This window comes from Engraulis encrasicolus, chromosome 10 (genome assembly GCF_034702125.1).
Source record: "Engraulis encrasicolus isolate BLACKSEA-1 chromosome 10, IST_EnEncr_1.0, whole genome shotgun sequence".
Classification (NCBI taxonomy): domain Eukaryota; kingdom Metazoa; phylum Chordata; class Actinopteri; order Clupeiformes; family Engraulidae; genus Engraulis; species Engraulis encrasicolus.
Window position 1 is genome coordinate 47,516,397 of NC_085866.1, and position 20,878 is coordinate 47,537,274.

General features: G+C 40.8%; 2 protein-coding genes and 1 long non-coding RNA gene across 4 annotated transcripts in view; 1 reads left to right on the plus strand and 2 right to left on the minus strand.

Moving 5' to 3' along the window:
• The window catches only part of neu4 (sialidase 4), a 12,352-nt gene extending 10,349 nt beyond the window's left edge, over nucleotides 1–2,003 (minus strand). The window contains exons 1-2 of one of the 2 annotated variants that reach the window (XM_063209150.1): nucleotides 1,041–2,003; nucleotides 491–702 (exon numbers count right to left, since the gene is read on the minus strand). In XM_063209150.1, the coding sequence (XP_063065220.1) occupies nucleotides 491–697 (207 nt within the window). In that variant the 5' untranslated portion in view covers nucleotides 698–702; nucleotides 1,041–2,003. Of the gene's footprint in view, nucleotides 1–490; nucleotides 725–1,040 lie in introns of those variants that run through there. The other variant, XM_063209149.1, reaches the window with a different exon arrangement.
• The window catches only part of LOC134457250 (uncharacterized), a 36,430-nt gene continuing 16,216 nt past the window's right edge, over nucleotides 665–20,878 (plus strand). The window contains exon 1 of the long non-coding RNA XR_010036422.1: nucleotides 665–727. This is a non-coding gene — a long non-coding RNA (uncharacterized LOC134457250). The remainder of the gene's footprint in view (nucleotides 728–20,878) is intronic.
• csf1b (colony stimulating factor 1b (macrophage)) overlaps nucleotides 7,654–20,878 on the minus strand; it is a 36,454-nt gene continuing 23,229 nt past the window's right edge. The window contains exons 5-9 of the mRNA XM_063209151.1: nucleotides 9,336–9,525; nucleotides 8,476–8,624; nucleotides 8,218–8,264; nucleotides 8,078–8,121; nucleotides 7,654–7,843 (exon numbers count right to left, since the gene is read on the minus strand). Of these exons, the coding sequence (XP_063065221.1) occupies nucleotides 7,821–7,843; nucleotides 8,078–8,121; nucleotides 8,218–8,264; nucleotides 8,476–8,624; nucleotides 9,336–9,525 (453 nt within the window). The 3' untranslated portion in view covers nucleotides 7,654–7,820. The remainder of the gene's footprint in view (nucleotides 7,844–8,077; nucleotides 8,122–8,217; nucleotides 8,265–8,475; nucleotides 8,625–9,335; nucleotides 9,526–20,878) is intronic.

Sequence of the window (20,878 nt, forward strand, 5' to 3'; positions counted from 1 at the left end):
ATTCATGAAACAGTGACAACATGATTGAAGTTACATTTATGTAGAGTATGATACGATTTGGTGCTATACTTCTTTATACTCAAGAACATCTACCAGGTTGCTGAACAAACGTAAGATGCTTCCACTCTAGCCTGGGAGAAAAGCCGACTGTTGACTCCGTCAATCCGATGTGCGGAGCCAAAATCTTTGGTGGAGTACATTGGATGGCGTCGCGAGGCTACTTCCACTCTGCCCCAGCAAGCAAACAAAAGATCAGTTTGGACAAATAGATTGTATTTGTTGGATGGTGGCAACAGTCAATCAGTTACTGTCTGGGCAGTGTGGAACTGACAGTTGGTGTGTTGACACCCATGGGATGCCAACAACTGCATTTTTTTAGATCGCTGGTGTTAGTTGGGGAAAGTGTGGAAGCAGCTTTACATCTGACCAAAAAGATTTCCTTTCAGAAATGGAAGAAGATAATTAATATGTATCTGTAACATTTTTTCACCTCTACATAATTCCTGTAGAACTTGCCCTTGCGCATGACCAGGAGGTTGGCCTGTGCGTCCGCAGGGCTCAGGCGTTCCTCACAGAAGGCCAGGAAGGAGGAGGAGCTGGGCAGGTAGATCAGCGCCGGTACGCGGTACGTCACCCCGTTGGCCTCTTTGCGGAACAGCACGGTGCGCGCCGGGAAGTACATCTGGGACTCCCTCATATCTACTGCACAGTCACGACACAACAGGTGGTGAGTAGAATATCAAGGAGTCGTATTGAAGCCATAGGAAGTCACCAAGCATCATAATATTGCATCACGTGCCACAACAATACATGATTTGCTATAGACAGATTTTTTAATGCATTTGGCTGTAGTCATAATAATGTTAATTATTTCCTTAAAGCATAATCAAACAATAATAATTAAATAATCAATTAACAATCCAATTAATCAAATAGTTGATAACTAGTTGTTACAATATAAATAGCACTGTGTGTGTGCATCCACCTCTGAATAAATTATTTGGGTAGGATGTATACAGTTCAAAAGAGTTGATACTTACTATTTTGAAAGTCGTGACTGGACGAAAGGTTGTGAAGTACTCCTTTAGTGTTAGCACTGGGTCTGACCAGCTGCCTCTCCTCCCAGTGGTGCCTGTAGTCGCTGTCTCTCTGCCAGTATCAACAATACTATCAGGTTCACTCCAAGGCACAGCAGCAGAGGGAATAAAAGAATTGTGTGTGTGTGTGTGTGTGTGTGTGTGTGTGTGTGTGTGTGTGTGTGTGTGTGTGTGTGTGTGTGTGTGTGTGTTTGCGCTGTGTTTGCGCCTGTTGTGTGTTGTGCTACGGTATCTGGGTAGTTGAGTAGGTCAGCTCCAAAAGCACACACGACTCCCACAACAGAATATTTCCCATTCCACCGGCTGACAGCACTGTCCTAACAGCCAGGCCCCTTGGTGTCGGTCTACTGAATAGTGAATGAGGCTGCCGCTGCCTATTTTTTCAGCTCCGTCCTCTTTCATCTGCCTCCCTCAGCATTGTCCACCCGCAAGTCCCTCTGCTTCTCTTTTGGATGGCGTCCATGTTGTGTCTCCGCTGCCTTTATTTTCCCACATGTTTTTGTTTGCACTGCTAGCACAATCATGGAACCGCATATGGTCGTTGTGGCTCTGCGAAGCTATATTGTTATGTCACTCACCACCATAAGCTTGAATGCTGCATGGGGGGAGTGCTAGTCTTTGTGTGTTTATCCCACTCATTTTTCCCACAGTTTTTGTTTTTTACATTTTGATACAAATAGACACAGATTCATTGAGCAACTGTCATTAGGGATAGTGGTTTCCTTCTGCTTGTTGATTTTAATCAAGGGCCTGATCTTTTGGCAGTCTACATTTCAAACAATCGTGTGGCTGCTCCGCAAAAACTATTATTCTGAAAGGCCATCTTGGCAAAGTCAGCCCCATCAGGGACTCTGCCAACAAACTAAAATGCATCATCATCACCCTCCCGTTTGATCATTTCTGTAATGATCTTGCAAACTTTCCAGAAATGGAGTAGTAATTGATTATTGATACAAATGAGTAGAAACACTTTGGAGAAATTGAAGTATTTCAAAAACAGTACTTACAGTGTCTGGACAGGGGACAGGATGCACGCTTCGGAAAACATTGGTGTCAGCTGCGTATAAATGCGCCGTGTGACCGTGTGAACATGTATGCAAAACTAGATATGTGCGTGTGGGAAGGGTGGGGGCATGGGTGTGAGTGCGTGGAGGGAGGGTTGGTGTTTGTGTTAGTGGGTTACTTTGTGAGGTGTTGAGTGTGTATATACGTTTTAGGGGGGGGCATACATTTTGGGCCAGCCCTGCCTTTTCATAGTCACGGTCGGTCACACGGTGACACAGTGTGCAGTGACCTGTGAAAATGGGCCAGACTCATCAGAACTCTAGCAGCCAGCCAGCCAGCCAGCCAGTCACATGAATCAGCGTTCAGCAGCCCATTGTACAAGCACTAATTACTGCTTCTCTGCTCTGGAACCACTGTAGTGTGTGTGTGCGAGACAGAGAGAGAGAGAGAGAGAGAGAGAGAGAGAGAGAGAGAGAGAGAGAGAGAGAGAGAGAGAGAGAGAGAGAGAGAGAGAGAGAGAGCCTTTCTGTGTCTGCTTGTGTGTGGGAGTGTGTGTGTGTATGTGTGAATGGGTGCGTGTGTGTCGTTGTGGGGGAGGTAGGGGGGAGTATACAAGTTTCATGTGTAGTGCTGCTGAACACTCTCCGACAGACAGTCTTTACTACTTTGTGCTAAAACAGAAATGTAGAGTAGTTCAAGCCATAGAGTGAGAAATGACTAGACAAGTAACACTTCTCGACTAGGGAAGTAACACTTTTTAAATAGTGTGTTCGCAGAAAAGATATTTTTATAGAATGATGAGCTAGCTGTTCCTTTGTAATATCAAAGTCTATTAAGTAGCAGATCCTGATTATTATTTGTACAACTTTAGTATACTATACACCTTTGGTCCAGACTACTTAATTAAAATTTCAAAGCATACCAAAATCCAAGATTGTTTGCATTCTTTGCATCCTAACACTGTTCTTCTGAGTTAATGAAGACTGATTATGCTGTGTGGTGACATTTGGTCTTAATATCCTACTGCACTCGTCATATCAGTGTACACTGTAAAACATTGCGAGCCAGCCAAACATAAAAAGGTAAGTTGCCTTGCTGCCTTAAGTTTCTAAGTTAATTCAACTCGAGGCTTAACTGAACTCAAGGCAACAGGGCAACTTACTTTTTTACATGATGCCATGTTTTACGGTGTAGCTGACCTCCTTCACCTTGTGCCTGTCGCCCATCAGATTGTGCGTCTACTTAAAGTTTGCGTAGCATGTACAAATATTGAAGGGCATGTACAACCTTAAATAATGCCTCTTTGTCATGCATTCTATGTCCTGTAAAACTGGATAAACAATTACAAACCAGATTCCAAAAAAGATGGGACACTTGTAAGGCTGTAACGATACACCCAACCCACGATTCGGTTTGTATCACGATATATGACCCACGGTTCGATATGCCCCACGATTTTATTTTATTTTTAAAGGAAAAAAAGAAGAAAATAAATTATAGGCCTATATAGGCTATATATAGGCCTATGATTTCTTTTTGCATTTAGGCCTACCTGCCTACATTAATTTTGTAGGTGTACCTAAATGATGCTGCAGATATACCACTGCAACCTGTTCCCCAGGTGTTGACATCAAAGCACAATAAGGGATATTAGTTCACCAAGGAAAAGTAGGCTTCTTATTAATAGGCTTAGATCATATGATGCTGAGATGCTGACCGTGTGTGAGGGAGACAGAGACGGAGAGAGAAGGGTCAGGGTTCCAGTAGGTAGCCTATTAGTCTAACAACTGTCTCACATTATCAAACATTATCCAATTAATATCCAAACATTAACTGAAACAACACTGGTCATATTTCGTCAGGAAACATGTTGTGTAAAGTTACTTACAAAAATGCAACACTTAATTTTGATGTTTAATAGGCCTATTTTTTAAACTTTTTTGATCGTGCAGCAGCACGCGCACGCTTATACAAACAAAACTCGAAACTCAGTTAGCCTATGTTCTCACTATGCAACAGGCACGTTGTCCTTTGTTTGGTTTTGTGATTTGACATTTTGTCAAGAGCGGGAATGGATGCAGGCTGAAATGGAGCATGTTTTCGCTAGGCAGGCGGTCAATGCGGGGAAGAATAACGCTGCCTATTAATATCCACATCGACCTCAACGTTCGCCCGACTTCAGACACTTCCCTGATAGAGCGTCGCGTGGTTTATGAATTTGGGCAGGCGGAGCATCTCGCTCTCTCGCTCTCTTTCTCTCTCTCTCTGCTCAACGTCTATCTCCACTCAACAGCATCGGCGCATGCATGAATCTTAACACCTTCACACGTTTGATAAAGCCTTCTTGGGTCTGTTGTTCATTTCTGTGCTTTACCTTCCGACGTTTCCAAGTGTTTCGTCTCGCGGAGGTTGCTCAGGCAATTGATAATAACAAATGCACGTGCTGGTTGGACGGAACATTTTATAAGAGAGGGATGAATGGAAGTGTTACTCGCACATGTGCGCCCCTTTTCTACTTGTCTTTTTTAAGCGCATATGCAAACATTTGCCTTTATGCTGCTGTTTTCTAGACTGAGGGGTAACAACAGAGATTTTGTTAGGGAAGAACTTTGGTAACAACTTTTAAAGGGCGCATCGCGATTCTGCGAGGCAGTTTCGCGATAGGGGTTCGTGGGTCTGCGTACCGCGATACCTCGGTTCGATGCAATATCGTTACAGCCTTAGACACTTGGTATTTTGTGAAGCAAAATTCTGCCATTTTCAAAATATTCAATCCATGCATTACATGGACAATAGCACAAGGTCAACATATCCAGCCAGGCTAAAGTATTACTTTGAGGGAAGTACTATAACTTATGTGTTCATTGAAAATTTGATCCATGCAACAAAACTCAAAAAAGTTGGGACAGGGCCAGAACATGTTGTAATAGTTGGATACGTCTACAAAATAACACAAGGAAGAACATTTTTAAAAGGAACTATACTGGCTGCCAACATGGATCTAAAAATAAAACACCATCACAGAGAGGCTGTGTCACTCAGAAGTGAATATGTTGAGGGGCTAATTACTGATCTATTACACAGAAAGATTGAATTATCAAAATTGCAGGCACGTAAGGCCTATATAGAGTTCTGTGAAATTATTCTATGAGTTATGAGATCATGAAATACCCATTGTCACTAAGCACACTATGACACTCCAACAATGACAGCTGTTGAAAAATTGACCATAAACACACAACGGTGGATTAATGCACATGATACAGATATTTAACCGTGTGTTGCATGTGGCAAAGTATCAAGTGTCCCTTTTTTGGAATCCGCTTTGTAGTTTAAAAAAACTTTTTGTGATCCCATCAAATAACACACACTGCATGTACCTCTGTCCTCCAAGAACACATGGCCTGAGTCTGTAAGTCTGGATTTCCCCCTAACAACACGAAATGCCAAAAAATACCAATAAGGTCTAGACTACATGCTGGGCATGTTAGAAACCTTTCCTTCCCATGACGGTAAATGATCTGAAACACATTTGTCTTATGTTACAGATGATATGGAAGTCATCAATCTTCTGCCCCAGTCAGCTTTACAATCATAACTTCTGGTACAGTAATCTGGGAATCTGGTACAGTAATAGCTAAATAATCTGTGGTCTTTTGAATGCGTTTACTTCTTAAAGTGGAAAACTTTAGAAAATTCCACTCTAAAGGTTTGTCTTGCCCATAGAAAATGCATGAATATTAAGTAGCTTCTTCAAGAACTCAACATTCGGTTAAAAAAGAGAAAATGATGAAAAAAAATCCGGAAAAGGGAAAAAAAAACTTTATTGAGAGACATTTTTCTGTCGCAGCTGGGGCTGTGCGGTTCCCTGGCGGCACCCCCTTGATATCCAACCACCCTGAGGAGGCCACTGTACACACACCAGCACGCCAAGACATCAAATCAGGTTTCAGAAAATATTTATTGATACCAAGATGAAGGCAAGGCTGTGAGGCAATAAGCAGAGGTGGTTACGAACCAGTGTCCAGTTCGTTGAGGAAACAATAAAGTTCCCAGCTAGGATACCTGCAGTTGACACAGTACAGAGTGTTCAGGATGCACAAACATGATGGCTACATCTAATAAACGCGACACACGACTGCAAACAACTTATTGGCGACTGTACACTGCAACTCATTAAATGGAAGTAGCCAAGATAAGAGTCTGTTGAACTGCACAAAAGTAGTTGGCTCACAGATTGTCCCCGCTGGCACTCACATTTTCCACCCAGCTCCATCCGATTACCAGCTCGGGATTCTTCCTCCTGCATCTGGCTCTGGCTCTCTCGGCGGTGGCTGTCTCCTCGCGGTGGTTCTCTCGGGCTTTGTCTGTCCTTCCCCGGCCTCCCAACTCTCTCAGCCCCCGAGAATAAAATCGCTCACACGCCCCTTGCGCACCAATCACAGTCCTTTGTTACACCTGTAATCGACTAATTTTAAAGGGCACATGCGGGTGATCCGCATCACTGATAACGCTCATGTTGCACTAGATTTCCCAATGACAACCGAAATGCCTTGTCACTATAGTCACCCCTGTGGCATTTCTGCATGCTGCATCTTATCCCATCTCTCTAAAGAGGGAGAAAGCAGTTTTTTTCTGTCTGTTCGTTAGGTGTTCTGCCAATTTAGAGTACCTGCTATAGTGAATTGCTTTCAGGACTTCAACTTTTTGAATGTGCATTGTCCCTTTGCACACTACACATTAAACGCTGCACGTCTGAAAAACACATCCGGTGGTCCCACGTGGTCTTCCACATCATCCAGACATGCAGACATTTGTCCTACCAAGTATGATGTTATGCAGGGGCGTAGCACCAAATTTGCGGCCCCAGGAACAACCTCTTTCATAGGCCCCCCAAGAACATTTTCCATGGAACATTTTCCATAGGAGGGCCCCCGGGGGGCCCCCCAGGTGGGCTGGGCCCTAAGAATGAGTCAGCCCCCCCCCCCCCCCCCCCCCTGTTTGACGCCACTGATGTTATGAAGCAATGAAGACAACATCAGCCCAAACAATAGTCATCATCCACCCCTGGTGATTAGAGTTACTGACATCCCTAATTTTCATTTTAAGCAGAATTCAGATGTTTGGAGGATCTTGAAGGATTTCAATCCCAGGAAAATGTTATTTACAGGCTGTAAATCAGTTCTGGGCACTAAATTAACAGTGTTAAATTAACAGTGTAGAATTTACTGCTCAGAAATGATTTAAAGCCTGTAAATAAAATGTTCTTCATTTTAGGACCAGCTAGAAGACTGTTCATTTCAACTCCATAAGTGTTGAACGTACACGGTAAAACATTTTAATGTTATCACCTCCGTGTACATTCTCCACCCAAAAAAAATTCATTATGACGGATAACACAGTAACTTATAAACTTTATTTCACTTCTTAAGTAGAAAAGCAACAGGGGCCATATACATAACAATTTTATATATACATTTACATTATAAACAATATATATATATATATATATATATATATATATATATATATATATATATATATTCCATGTAATGCAAGATACAAAGATATCTCATCTGTATAAAAAATAGACTCTCAAAGTGATAAACGCTTTGTGCCTTGGTGTTGGCAAGTGTTCCAGTCTGCTAAGTAGTCTGTGAGAAACAATGGAAGAATGTTCTCCTGCTGCTTCTCCATATGCTTGCTCTGGCAGGAAAGTCAAGCATGTAGTCGCGGTAAACCTTTGGGAGAAAAAGAGACAGACAAGATTAATGAAGACATTCAGAAATTTGACTTAAAACACTTGACACTCTATTAAAGTATGGACACTATGGTACAGTATATATGGATGTAATATATGTGCAAAAACTTAACTTGGTTATCACATTTCTGTTCAGTATGCAAACATTTCAAAGTGTATACGATATGTTTTTCTATTTGAAATATGTGTTTTCATACTGTAGCAGTGTGCTCACCTGATAGATCCTGAAGCTCAATGCTGTGCTGGTATGGATTGAACCTTGGATAGAAATAGTTACAGAAGGTTATAAAATTAGGTTTTTAGGTTTTGGGTTCAGATTAAAAAATACCATAAAAGTAAAACACATTGATATACCTCCCATGTGACATGATCTGCATTTGGTGGAGATTATCTTGAAGTCTCTGTGAATACATGTATACAGACAGACAGACAGACAGACAGGCAGACACATCATGAGTAATCCAGTGTTGTTCTTTTAACAGTTCAAAAACAGTTCAAAAATACACTAAATCGAAAGAAAATTATGGAACTCTGATAAATATTATCAATGAATTCTGATTCTTATATGATATCAAGGGAGACACTTGTGGTATCAGTTTACTGCCTTCATACCTTAAGCTTAATGAAGCAGCAAACTGTGATAGGTAGCAATAATCCGCAACATGCAGTCACGGTGATAAAGCCAAGCTTGTAAAAGGCATGCTGTTCTTCACTTGTTTCGCTTCTTGCCTTCCTGCCCAGGAGTCCATTTGCAGGTTCATCTGAGAACACATTCAGAAAATAAATCCACAAATTCATCACATGTAGATAATCTCATTATGTAGGGAATTCCTTCTGCAAATGTACTGTGGAGTTGCTTGTCATATCCGTATGCTATCAGACTGTAACTGTGTAGACTACCTCAAAGGCACTTTTGGAGCGTGTCCAGAAATGACTTTTACTGTTCCTGGAACTATAACTTTACTTTTTACGATTCATACATTCCAGCCAATAATGTTTATATCTATGGCTCACAAGTCAAACCACCTGCACCCCATGTCAAACAAGGGTGATTTCGCACTGACTGTAATATACATTGACGCGTTTGTAGTAGTCCAAACACCATTAGTATTTTTCAAAGTCAGAGAAATGTTCCACTTTCTTTCTGTGGTGAAACGATATTGAAAATGTCAAATTATTATCAATGTCTTATTTAAATGTTTTTTAGTTAAACTGCACGTTGGAGACTGGTCAAACGCAATTTCAAACTTCTGTGTTAACCCTGTTACATAGATTTTTGACAATAAAGTACACTTGACTTGACTCAACTTGACTGTATGTAAAAAAAGCACCAGTACACCTCCAGTCAGTGATAAGCCTATTACTTTAACAAAATTTTAATATAACACAGTTGCAGTAACCAATGTGAAAAAAAATGGGATGATTTGGGACATTTGTGAAAAAAATGTTCATTTTAATCCCTGATACAGTACCTGTGCTTGTTGGGATGCTAGTGGACGAGGGCGAGGGCTCGTACTGGGCGTACTCTGCCTCACACCTCCAGTCTACTACTGAGGTGCTCTGTGTGATGATCTCCAGGTAGAGGGACAGCACTTCCTGGATCTTCAGCAAGGCCTCTTTGGGAGGACCGTAGTACACATGCTCAAAAGCCACAGGGTCCTCCTGAGTAATGGGAACCAACATACAGTAGGTTATTATTATGGCTCTGGAGTGTGTTTCTCGAAGCCAGTGTTTCCCAACCTATGGGGTACCCAAGTCTCCACCCCATCTGGGCAGCTCATGGGGCGGTGACAGCCAAAACTTTTGACTGGGCTGCAATTGACTGATCAAAGCTATTTTCCAATCCTCCTCACATTCCCGCCTCGATCACACAGTAAAAAAGAACTGTTGTTTTTACGGTAAATTGCTGGCAGCAGTGGTTGCCAAAGTCTACCTTTAAACAAATAACGGTATATTTCCTTTTTACATGTTACGGTAAAATTATGGCAGCAGTGGTTGCCAAAGCCTACCGTTAAATAAATAACGGTATTATTATTATTTACATTTTACGGTAAAATTATGGCAGCAGTGGTTGCCAAAACGTACCATGAAATAAATTACGGTAAAAAATTATTTGATATTTTTACGGTGAAATAATGGTAGTAGTAGATATCAAAACTATACCGTTAAATTACGATACAAGTTTCCAGGGCTCGAAATTAACGGTGTCCCGACGTCCCGGGGACCATAAAAAATGTTGTGGGGACACAAAGTTATCATTTCTGGGACAATGCCGGGACCGTCCAAAAATATAAATGAAAAGATTCAAAAAGTAGGCTATTATATTTGCAAAGCCATCACACTGGGACATTAGCCTAACTCAACACCAACCATCAGCGAAAATAGCAACAGAAAACTTTCCTATAAACGTCCGCATTGTGTTCTAGAATGTTGATTAAGATTTCGCAGCTGCGACTGCAAGCGCGTGTTTCTTCGGACTGCTGCTGAGAGGTTGGTTGTCCCGTTGGTTATGCCATTTCACCCTGAACTAGAAATGCTCTCAGAGAAAACGGGCTCTGGATTGTTGATTTTTCAAGCCAACAAGGATATATTCCAGTAGACATGGTTAAGCTGTGAGAGGAATGGAGTTCGGTTTTGCTAATATTTCAGGTAAGCAAAGCAACAGCCCCAAACAATGCGCAGTTGTCTGTGGCCACCTGTCGCGTGCTATCTGCCCAAAACACCAGAAACGCGAGCTGGCTCTAAAGTAGATTAACCCTCATTCATACATATCAGAAACTGCCTGTAAATTACTTTGCATTAACAAATAGTTAGGGAAACGGCAAGCAAGCTAACAGAGGTAGTTGTTAGCCAAGAACGTCAAGTAGTTTCATTCAAATGTGGCTGGAAATGAAGGCGCTATATTCTGAACATTGTCATACAAACGCAGTTATTTAATTAATGCTGAAGTATCCGTGTTATTGTTTCTGTGCTGGTAATAGCAGAAATGCCTATTAGCCAAGGTCTAATTGAAAAGGGAAAAAGTCCACCTTGACTTCATTGATTACAAGCACGAAGAACGCGCTTCAATTTTACAGCATTGCCAGCGCATTTCTCTCCAATCCCTCTCTTTCTCCCCCTCCCCTCCCTCTCCATGCTAGCCTATCCCCCTCTCTTTCTCGAAAGTGAGGTAGGCCTAAGTGTGCGGTCGTAGTTTTTTCTCTTGTGCATTTATTTTTAGGTTAACTTATCAAATTGTCTTGTCAATGTCAAGTGAATTTAAAGCAGAAAGGAAACGTCTTGCAATGCGTTGTCATACTCCTAATGCGGCCCCAAAACCTACCGCATCTTCTTCCACCTAGCCTGATTATCATCGACTTTCACATCTCTTCGAGACTGGCTGAAGCTGTTGCATCACTAGGAGGGCACGGCCTGGCTATCTTCCACCGGCATGCCCATCACAACCAGTGGCCAAAGTCAGACTAGGTTAGACTATTGCCACTTTTTAACTAAAGCTAAACAGACACTGAATTGTTATTGATATGTAGTAGACTAAATGAAAGCTGTTTTTTTTCTGTAGGCTAAATAGGCTACAACAGAGTAACAGGCTGGCTGCAATAGAGTCTACAATAGCCTACATGATGGGTAGGCTATATTGGTGCATAAAGCAATCAGTTTGACAAATATAATGTCATTGAATGCAGATTTCCTCATATCACCATGCTCATATATTCTTGAAAAACGAAATGTGCACGGTTACTCAAGGCATTTTTCTATATAGAGCACAGATGTTCATGATTTAACACACCCTAATTTTTTCTTAAAGACCTGAATTGACAGTTGCACTGCAAAAAAAAAAAAAAAACCATAATCACACATGAAATTGAACGTGGACATAATTTACCACTTATTTAGGCGCGAAAAAAATGGGGACACTTCTGGTTACATTCGGGACAATACAAAGTGGAATCCGGGACCATTGCGGGACACAAAGGAAAAAAGTTAATTTCGAGCCCTGCAAGTTTCCCCTCATGTACGGCAAAAACATGTGTATACATTTTAAAACGCGTTTTTGCAGTATTTTACCGTAAAAAACATTGTACCGTTAAAAGGGGGGGGGGCGGTATGGGGCTAAGTGAATGTGTGGGTGTGGGTGTGAGTGTGTGTGTCTGCGTGAGGGGGGCTAATAAGGTGAGTGAAGGTGTGTCTGTGTGTGTATGCGTGTGTGTGTGTGTGGGGAGGGGGGATTGGACGGATTATATTCAGGTGAGTTCAATTATAGAGTTACAATCAGACAACTGATTGGACTGATTATACTCAGGTGAGTCCAATTATAGAGTTGCAATCACAGACAACTGATTGGACTGATTCAACTCATTGGAGTCCAATAAACATCAACTTAATTAGATACCTAAATAAATGCCCAATTGCCAGATTGTCTAGTGCAGGCAGGTGGACCAGTATAGTATCATCAATGAAGGGTATGCAAATCCATTCTTTATTTAAAAAAGGCCTGAAAATAACCTTAAGGAAAATGAAGGCCAAAGCTAGCGGGGCAAGAAAGCTAACAAACAAGCTAGTTAGCAAGCCATGCAGCCACCCTTACAACGTGACCTGCTAGCCGGGCCGGCCAGGCCAGGCCAGGCCAGGTGAGGGCAGGCCAGCCGACCAGCCGGCCTTACAGCCAGCCAGCCACCTAGCTAGCTAGCAACCAGTGAGCAGTACAATGCAACAGTCCCTGTTTAAATACATGTTCAAGTGAACCATGTGACCCGAGTGATGAAGCATTTGGCAGGTGTAGGCAGTAAGTTAATCATTGCATGACAGCCCTTAGCACTCAGGTGAGGTCAGGAATTGATTGATAGATTGATTTGGATGGGGTAGAATGGCAGTTTCAAATAGACTGGGCTACTTCTAAGAGACTATATAAAGGGATTACTGTCCCAGGTAGACTTTTTCAGATTATACTAGCATATAGGTATATTTTACACATTAAATGAGGCTAAACTGTAGGCTGTTACCGGATATATAATACAGTGAGTCCAATATGTATTTGATCCCTTGCTGATTTTGTTGGTTTGCCTACTAACAAAGACATGATCAGTCAATAAATGTTATGATAATATGTATTCTAATATGGAGAGACAGAATATCAAAAAGAAAATCAAGAAATTAACTGAAGAGAATATATGTGAATTTATTTCCATTTCATCTAGCAAAATAAGTATTTGATCCCCTGCCAACTGATTACAGTTCCGGGCCCACAGACCAGATGGGCACTTCCGATCAACTTGTCATCTGAATTAAAGACACCTGTATATACTAACATGCATAAAAGACACATTGAATCAGCAGAATCAGTCCATAGTATGAGTGAATCAGTCACACTCCAACCTCACCAGCATGGGAAAGACCAAAGAGTGGTCAAATGATATCAGGGACACGATTTTAGACCTGAACAAAGATTAAATGGGCTGCAAAGCCACAAGAAAGAGACTGGGTATTAATGACCCAGCTGTTGATGCATTTCTTCCAAAATGTGAGGAATACAAAATTACTATCCATCAGCCTGTCTGGGGTTCTATACAAGATTTGACCTTTTGTAGGGATTTGATAATCATGAGAACAGAAAGAAATCACCCTAGAGCTATACGGTATGAACTAGGCAATGATATCAAAGCTACTGACCAAAATCACTGAGAAAACTACTGGTAGCACTTAATGCCACAGAGGTTTAAAATCCTGTAGTGCACACATGGTACCTTTACTTCAGAAGGAACCTGTGCAGTCCCACTTGAGGTTTGCCAACGGACATCAGACTGATTTAGGATATGATAAGGAGGTGCTGTAGTCAGATGAAACCAAAATCAAGATATTTGGCATTATCACAATTCAATGTGTTTTGAGAAAGAGTACTACTGTCTATGATCCCAAGAACACCCTCCTCACCATCATGCATGAAAGTGGTATCATTATGGTTTGAGGGTGTGTGTGTGTGGCCAAGGCACAGGACAACTTCACATCGTCAACGAATGGATGGAGGGAGACATGTAATGTGCAATCCTGAGTGCAAACGTCCTTCCCTCCACCACTACACTGAAGGGTGGGCCATTTTTGGATCTCCCAACATGACAATAATACACAACATACAGTCAAAGCAACGAAGGAGTGGCTCAATAAGAAGCATATTAAAGTCGTGAAGTGTCCTAGACAGTCTCCAAATATTAACCCTATAGTCATTCTATGGAGAGAACTGAACCTCCCATTTGCCAAGCTACAGCCACAAACTATTAATGTTTTAGAGATAATGTGCAAAGAAAAATGGGCAAAAATATTTTCTACTATATGCACAAACATTATCATCAACTAAAAGAAGCACCTGACCTCAGTGCTAGACAAATAGGGCTTTGCCACAAAGCACTTTATCTTCTTTAGCTAGAGGGGTCAAATACTTATTTGCCTAAATTAAATACAAATGAATTAAAATATATTATTTTAAGTTATTTTCTGGAATTTATTTTTGATATTCTGTCTCTCTATGTTTGAATACATATTATCATACATTTTTAGACTGATCATGTCTTTATTAGTGGGCAAACCGGCAAAATCAGAAAGGGATCAAATACATATTGGACTCACTGTAAGTTACAGTGAATTACTGCAAAATGTGCAAACTGTTGCCATTTCAGTTGCCAGCTTCATTGTTGTCAAATCTACAACGTGGAGGCACCTGGAGCCAAGCAGACAGGCAATATGTTTTCTGTGGAGCAGTGACGTGCAGTGAAGGGTATAGTAGGGTAGGCAGTAAATATAGAATATATATATATATATATATATATATATATATATATTTTAACGGTGGGTTCGGTCCTCCCCCAGAAAAAAATGTATTTCTTAGATGCAATTTCCTGCATTTTAACCAAATCTGGAGAGTCACTATCAGCTAAAAACTTTTACAAAAGACTAAAAACTTTGAACAAATAGTCCCCTTTCATGCAGATCTGAAATGTAACGTGTGTGTGTGTGTGTGTGTGTGTGTGTGTGTGTGTGTGTGTGTGTGTGTGCGTGTGTGTGTGTGTGTGTGCGTGTGTGTGTGTGTGCGTGTGTGTGTGTGTGTGTGTGTGCGCGTGTGTGTGCGTGCGCGTGTGTGTGCGTGCGCGTGTGTGTGTGTGAGAGGGGCCTAATGCCACAAGCTATGGCTTGGATAGGCAAATAGGCCTATTCACATAAACATGCTGATATGGTCTTTAATGTGCAACAAATTAGTATGTTTCTCTAAATACTGTAAATATAAAGTAAGGCTATAAGATAAATGCCATCAGTGCTTAACCACCACAGCTCTAATAACTAAATAAGTAAATGGGCTACACTATTTAGACATTTGGACATTGTCAGTAGACCTAAATCTGAAACAATAAGTGAACACATAATTTCAATTTCTTGAAAAGGCCAGCTACACTTATTTGTTTTGCCAAATTGGTAGCTCCAGGACCCATACTTTGTACACCTTTAAGGACCTGTAGGCATACATTTTACAATAATAATTTAGAAAGCTACAACATCACATCATTTTGGGGGTAAAGCTTTAACTTTTAGCTTTAGCAGTTGATTTTGTTGCTCTTCTGTTTATTCTGTTGCAAATGCCAGGGTGTTTCACATGGATGGAGGGTGGCACAGTGTAGGCCTAGCCTACTTTTGAGGATAAAATGTCTAGTTCACCAACTGTGAATCACACCATAGCATGTGAGGGGAAAACAATTTACATTTAGCAATAAACCAACCTAGGTAACAGCTCCTGCTTCACTGCAGCATTTTGTGCTGCTAATCAAACACTCGCAGACAAGAAGGAAAGTAGGCAAGGGGGCGGGTTGCTTGCAAACATGACCCGTGCATTCAGACAGTAAATACATCGAGTAAACCAACGAAACCACTTCTGCGACTCATTACGATAGTATTCTCAAACACTTCAGCTACGGTTGTGCAAGGTGTTTCAAATTAAGTCAATTTGTGAGTGCGGAAGCACTCCGCGAAACCATCCCCAGTCAATCGTCCTGTTCCACGTTGATCTCGCAGACCGTGCACTTCAAAAGAACGCAGCTGCACGTCAACTTGCTAACAGGCTCCACACAACTCACGCATCGCGTAGTCATCATCATAATAAATTAGGAAAATGAAGTCATGTCGTACGCTCAAAAAACAATCTCGCGTCCATAATAACACACACACAGTCTATTTATGTCCACCACCGCACAAACAATCTTCAATGTCAACACCCTGACAAACAAGTGACAACAAAAGGCACCACGAAAAAACTTGAGCATGTTCATGTTAAAAGGCTGCCCACAGCATAATAATTAGATGAATCTTACCTTAAAGCATAATCACAAGTAGGCTTTGTTTTTCATGCAAGCTAGTTCCATTAAAAGCCCGGGGTGGTTGACATGATGAAGACATTTTGTCCCAGTGTATTCAAACTACTTGAAGCTGCTACCCATCTGATGTTGAATATTTCCACAATGCAGTGATTGCAAACGGCTCAGCTGTCTGTCATTTGAACCGTCTTTCTTGCTACTTCTCGGCATTTTTTAAAATAATAAAGACAAAACGCCAAAGACTGCCATGTTTTCTTTCCGATACGGCTAGAGATTTGAGCAAATCTTGCCTTGCGAGTTGTTGCTATCATAGCTGCCTGTAGGCAGAAATTGGCTACTACCTGAATTGTAACAATTTTTCATGTTGGCGGCTGTGATTGGCTTAAGTATTCCCGTCACAGCGAAAAGCTCTGCTTTTGCTCTCCATTGACAGTCTATGTGATACAGATAATACGCATGCGCCAACTTCTACATTGACAGCGTTGAGGGCAAGACAGGCAGAGGCAAAGCTTGCCTACCCTGGCTCTGCCTGGCATTCGAAAGCCGAGCCTTCATCTACCAGCCAAGGCTGCGCGACGCGTTCCCATGGCAACCTGTCCAAGCCTGAGTGCTTTGCTTCGTGCGATAACTTGGGGTTTTGATCGGTCTCCAGTTACTGTAGCCTACTTTTTTTTTCCAGATGAGGTTTTTTATTAGAGACTTAATTCATAAGTTACAATATACAAGTTTGAATTATTGTTCTCCAAGTTTGTTTTTTTTTAACAATGCAATACAGGAACAAGTGAATGTTATGTACAGTTATGGTTCTTAATTGACAATATTGTCGTACATAATCCACAAAAAATACAAAACAAACAAAAACAAAATCCCACCCCCCACCCTAAGATGACAACACAACATACCAACAACAAACAGAGGAGATTGTCTACTTGCATATCACTAGGAAATAGTCCTATAGAGAAGGGAGAGTAGATTAAGAGTTATTACATGTATTAGTTGGTTACATGTATTGGCCTATAAGCATCAAGATAATGGACAAAGGGATCCCAGATTTTTTCAAAATTATGTGTTCTATCTCTGAGGGAAAATCTAATTTCCTCAAGATGTAGGGTGTTAGTGAGCTCGTTAAGCCATGCTTGTAGGGAAGGAACTTGTTGTTTCTTCCAAAAGGTAAGTATAAGCTTCTTAGCTGTCAGTAGTCCATATGATACAAATTGCTGTTCATGTGTTGTGAGTTTATATGACTGATCTGACCACCCCATGAGTATAAGAAGAGCATCTGGTTCAAGAGGTTTTTGAGTGACTTCAGTGAACACTTTAAAAATGCCCTGCCAGTATCCTTGTAGGTTGGGACAGAGAACAAAGCAATGGGCTAGTGACCCTTCACCAGAACCACATTTGTCACAATTTGGAGAAATATTAGGGAATATTTTGTGTAATTTTGTCTTAGAGTAGTGAAGTCTGTGTAATATCTTGAATTGGATAAGACAATGTCTTGCATTTATGGAACAGTGTTGAATTTCTTCTAGGCTTGTTTTCCAGTCTCCATCAGATATCTCTAACCCCAGCTCCTCCTCCCAGGCTTCCTTGATTGCGCTTGTGGAAGGCAGGTCAAGATTCTGTAGGCTATAATAAAAGGATGAAATGGATTTGCTATGCCTAAGACATTTATCTAGACAGGAGGGACTGGCTGTTGCAAAGTCCTCCGAGTGTGTCTGTACATAGTTTCTAATTTGCAGGAATCTAAAAAAGTTATTCTTGTTTAGACCATATGTCTCCTGGATTTCTGTAAAGGTTGCAAATTTCCCATTTAAATAGAGGTTCCCAATGCGCTTTATGCCCACATCCTTCCAATGTTTAAAGCCATTGTCCATCGTTGAAGGTAAAAAGGATGGGTTATTTGTGATGGGGAGTAAAAAGGATAATGAGTTTGCATTAAATGCAGTTTTTATTTGCTTCCATACCCTAATTGTACTGTGAATAATGAAATTATTTCTGTAGAAAGACTTTTTAAGAACAGTTGGAGAGAGTATTATTGATGTTAGGTCATAGGGAGTGCACTGGTCTTTTTCAAGTTCCTTCCACGCCTGATGCTCATTATCATTATTAAATAATAATAAAGCTATAACCCTGAGGCTACAGGCCCAGTAGTAAAGTTGGAAAGAAGGAAGAGCCAGACCTCCTTCAGATCGTGGTTTGCAAAGGTGTGCTTTTCTGATCCTGTGGTTTTTGTAATGCCAGATTAAGGGCATAATTAGTGAGTCAAGTTGCTTAAAGAATGCTTTAGGCAGAAAGACTGGAATGTTTTGAAGCAAATATAGTAACTGGGGGAGAAAAATCATCGTAATTGTACTGACCCTTCCGATTAAAGAGATGGGAAGTGTTCTCCAAAACTGAATATTTGATTTTAATTTCTCCAATAAAGGAGGGTAGTTAGCTGCAAACAAAGCTTTTGGCAATTTTGTAACAACAATTCCAAGATAGATGAATTTGTCCTTAGATATTTTAAATGGTAGATGTGAAAGTTGTGAAGGGTCGATCAACCCAACTGGCATGAGTTCACTTTCCCCACAATTTATTCTGTAGCCTGAGAAGCTGCTAAAGTTATCAATTATGTGTAAAATCACTGGAATACTTGACAGTGGCTTTGTTGCATAGATGAGAACATCATCTGCAAACAATGATATTTTGTGAGGGGTGGTTCTGCAATTAAATCCATGTATATTTGTTTCTGACCGTATTGTTTCTGCAAGGGGTTCTATCACAAGGGCAAAAAGTAAGGGAGATAATGGGCAGCCTTGCCTAGTGCCCCTCTGGAGCTGAAATGGGGATGAAAGAGTTTTATTTGTTAGAATTTGTGCTTTGGGGTTTTTATAAAGAGTTTTTATCCAAGCAATGAACGCATCACCCATATCAAACTTTTTTAAGACAGCGAAGAGATAAGGCCACTATACTTAGTCAAAAGCCTTCTCTGCGTCAAGTGACATGACAACCAGGTCAGTCTTTGATGTGTGAGAAGAGTAAAGAATATCAAAGAGGCGGCGGAGGTTAGAAAATGCACTTTGCTCAGGGACAAAACCTGTTTGATCTGTTGCAATTAATTTACCTAGGAGTGTGTTGAGTCGGTTAGCTAGAGTCTTTGCCAAGATTTTCTGATCCACATTTATGAGAGATATGGGCCTGTATCCACCAACTTCCTCAGGGTCCTTGCCCTTCTTAGGAATGACTGTGATGATTGCGTCGTAGAGAGATGGGGGAAGAAGTCCCTCCAGGAAGGTGGAGAATGCGCGCACATCAGTGGTACAGGTGCTGGACAAAATAGAGTAACTGAAATAAATGATGGAAGTCCGCAACACTGTTAATGCTCCCAGTGATTTATTTGCACTTTTACAAGACTTACACAAGAAGTCCCTCCTCCTGAGACTGTGTGAACATATTGTGCATGAAAGGTGTTAATTCTTTGAAGTTTTTGTATATTTCAGCAGGTATCCCATCAGGACCTGGAGTTTTACCAGTTTTCAATGATTTAATAGTTTTATTTATTTCCTCTACTGTTATATCTGCCCCAAGAAAATCACGATCCTCCTGAGTAAGAATTGGCAGGTTACATTTATTGAGAAATGCCTCAATGCTGGCTGGGTCTTCATTATTTTTACTTGAGTAGAGCTTTTCGTAAAATTGCTTAAAGCGATCATTAATATCTTAAGGTAAGGTCAGGGGTACTCCAGAGTCAGACTTAATCTTGTGAATTGATCATTTTCTATTTTAAGTAGCTGTCTAGCCAGAAGCTTGTGAGGCTTATCACCAAACTCAAAATACCTCTGTTTGATGTACATAAACTTTGTTGACAGCCTTTGTGAAACAATCTGGTCATATTTGTACCTAAGTTTAAGTATTTTTTTGTGAGTGTTGGAAGAGGGTGAAGTAGCATTTTCACTATCAAGCTGGTGTAATTCTTTTTCTATTTCTTGCAACATTATTTTATTTTGCTTATTTCTTTGCCCTTTAAATGATATTACACACCCCCTCACATATGCTTTAAAAGTTTCCCACAGCAATGAAGGAGAAATATTTGGTGTATTATTAATGTCAAAAAATGTTTTTATTTCTCTGCTAAGTTAGGCTTTAAATGCGGGGTCACTCAAAAGCTGGGGGTCAAGTCTCTATGTGGGGTTGGGTGAGGAAGTATTATTTAGGTCGATGCAGAATGTGACAGGGCTGTGATCAGAAATTAAAATATTGTGATAATTAGTACTAAGAATAGAGGGAATAAGTTTTTTGTCAACCAGGAAATAGTCAATTCTTGTGTAAACATTATGAACTGAAGAGTGAAAAGAATAATCTCTACCAGAGGGGTTAAACATTCTCCACAAATCACAGATATTAGAATTATTAATGTATGATTTTAAGAAATCCCTTGTTTTAGATGGGGGAGCTCGTTGTGTGGAGGATCTGTCCAAGTATGGGTCAATGGCACAATTCAAGTCAGCTCCAATAATTAAGCTAGTGAGTGATACATCTGGGATCAAAGAGAACACCTTCTGAAAAAATGAAGGATTATCAAAGTTTGGCCCATAAATGTTAACAAGAGTCACCGGTGTAGAATTAATCTCCCCAGTCACTATAACATATCTTCCATCTCTGTCAGCTATTGTTGATTTATG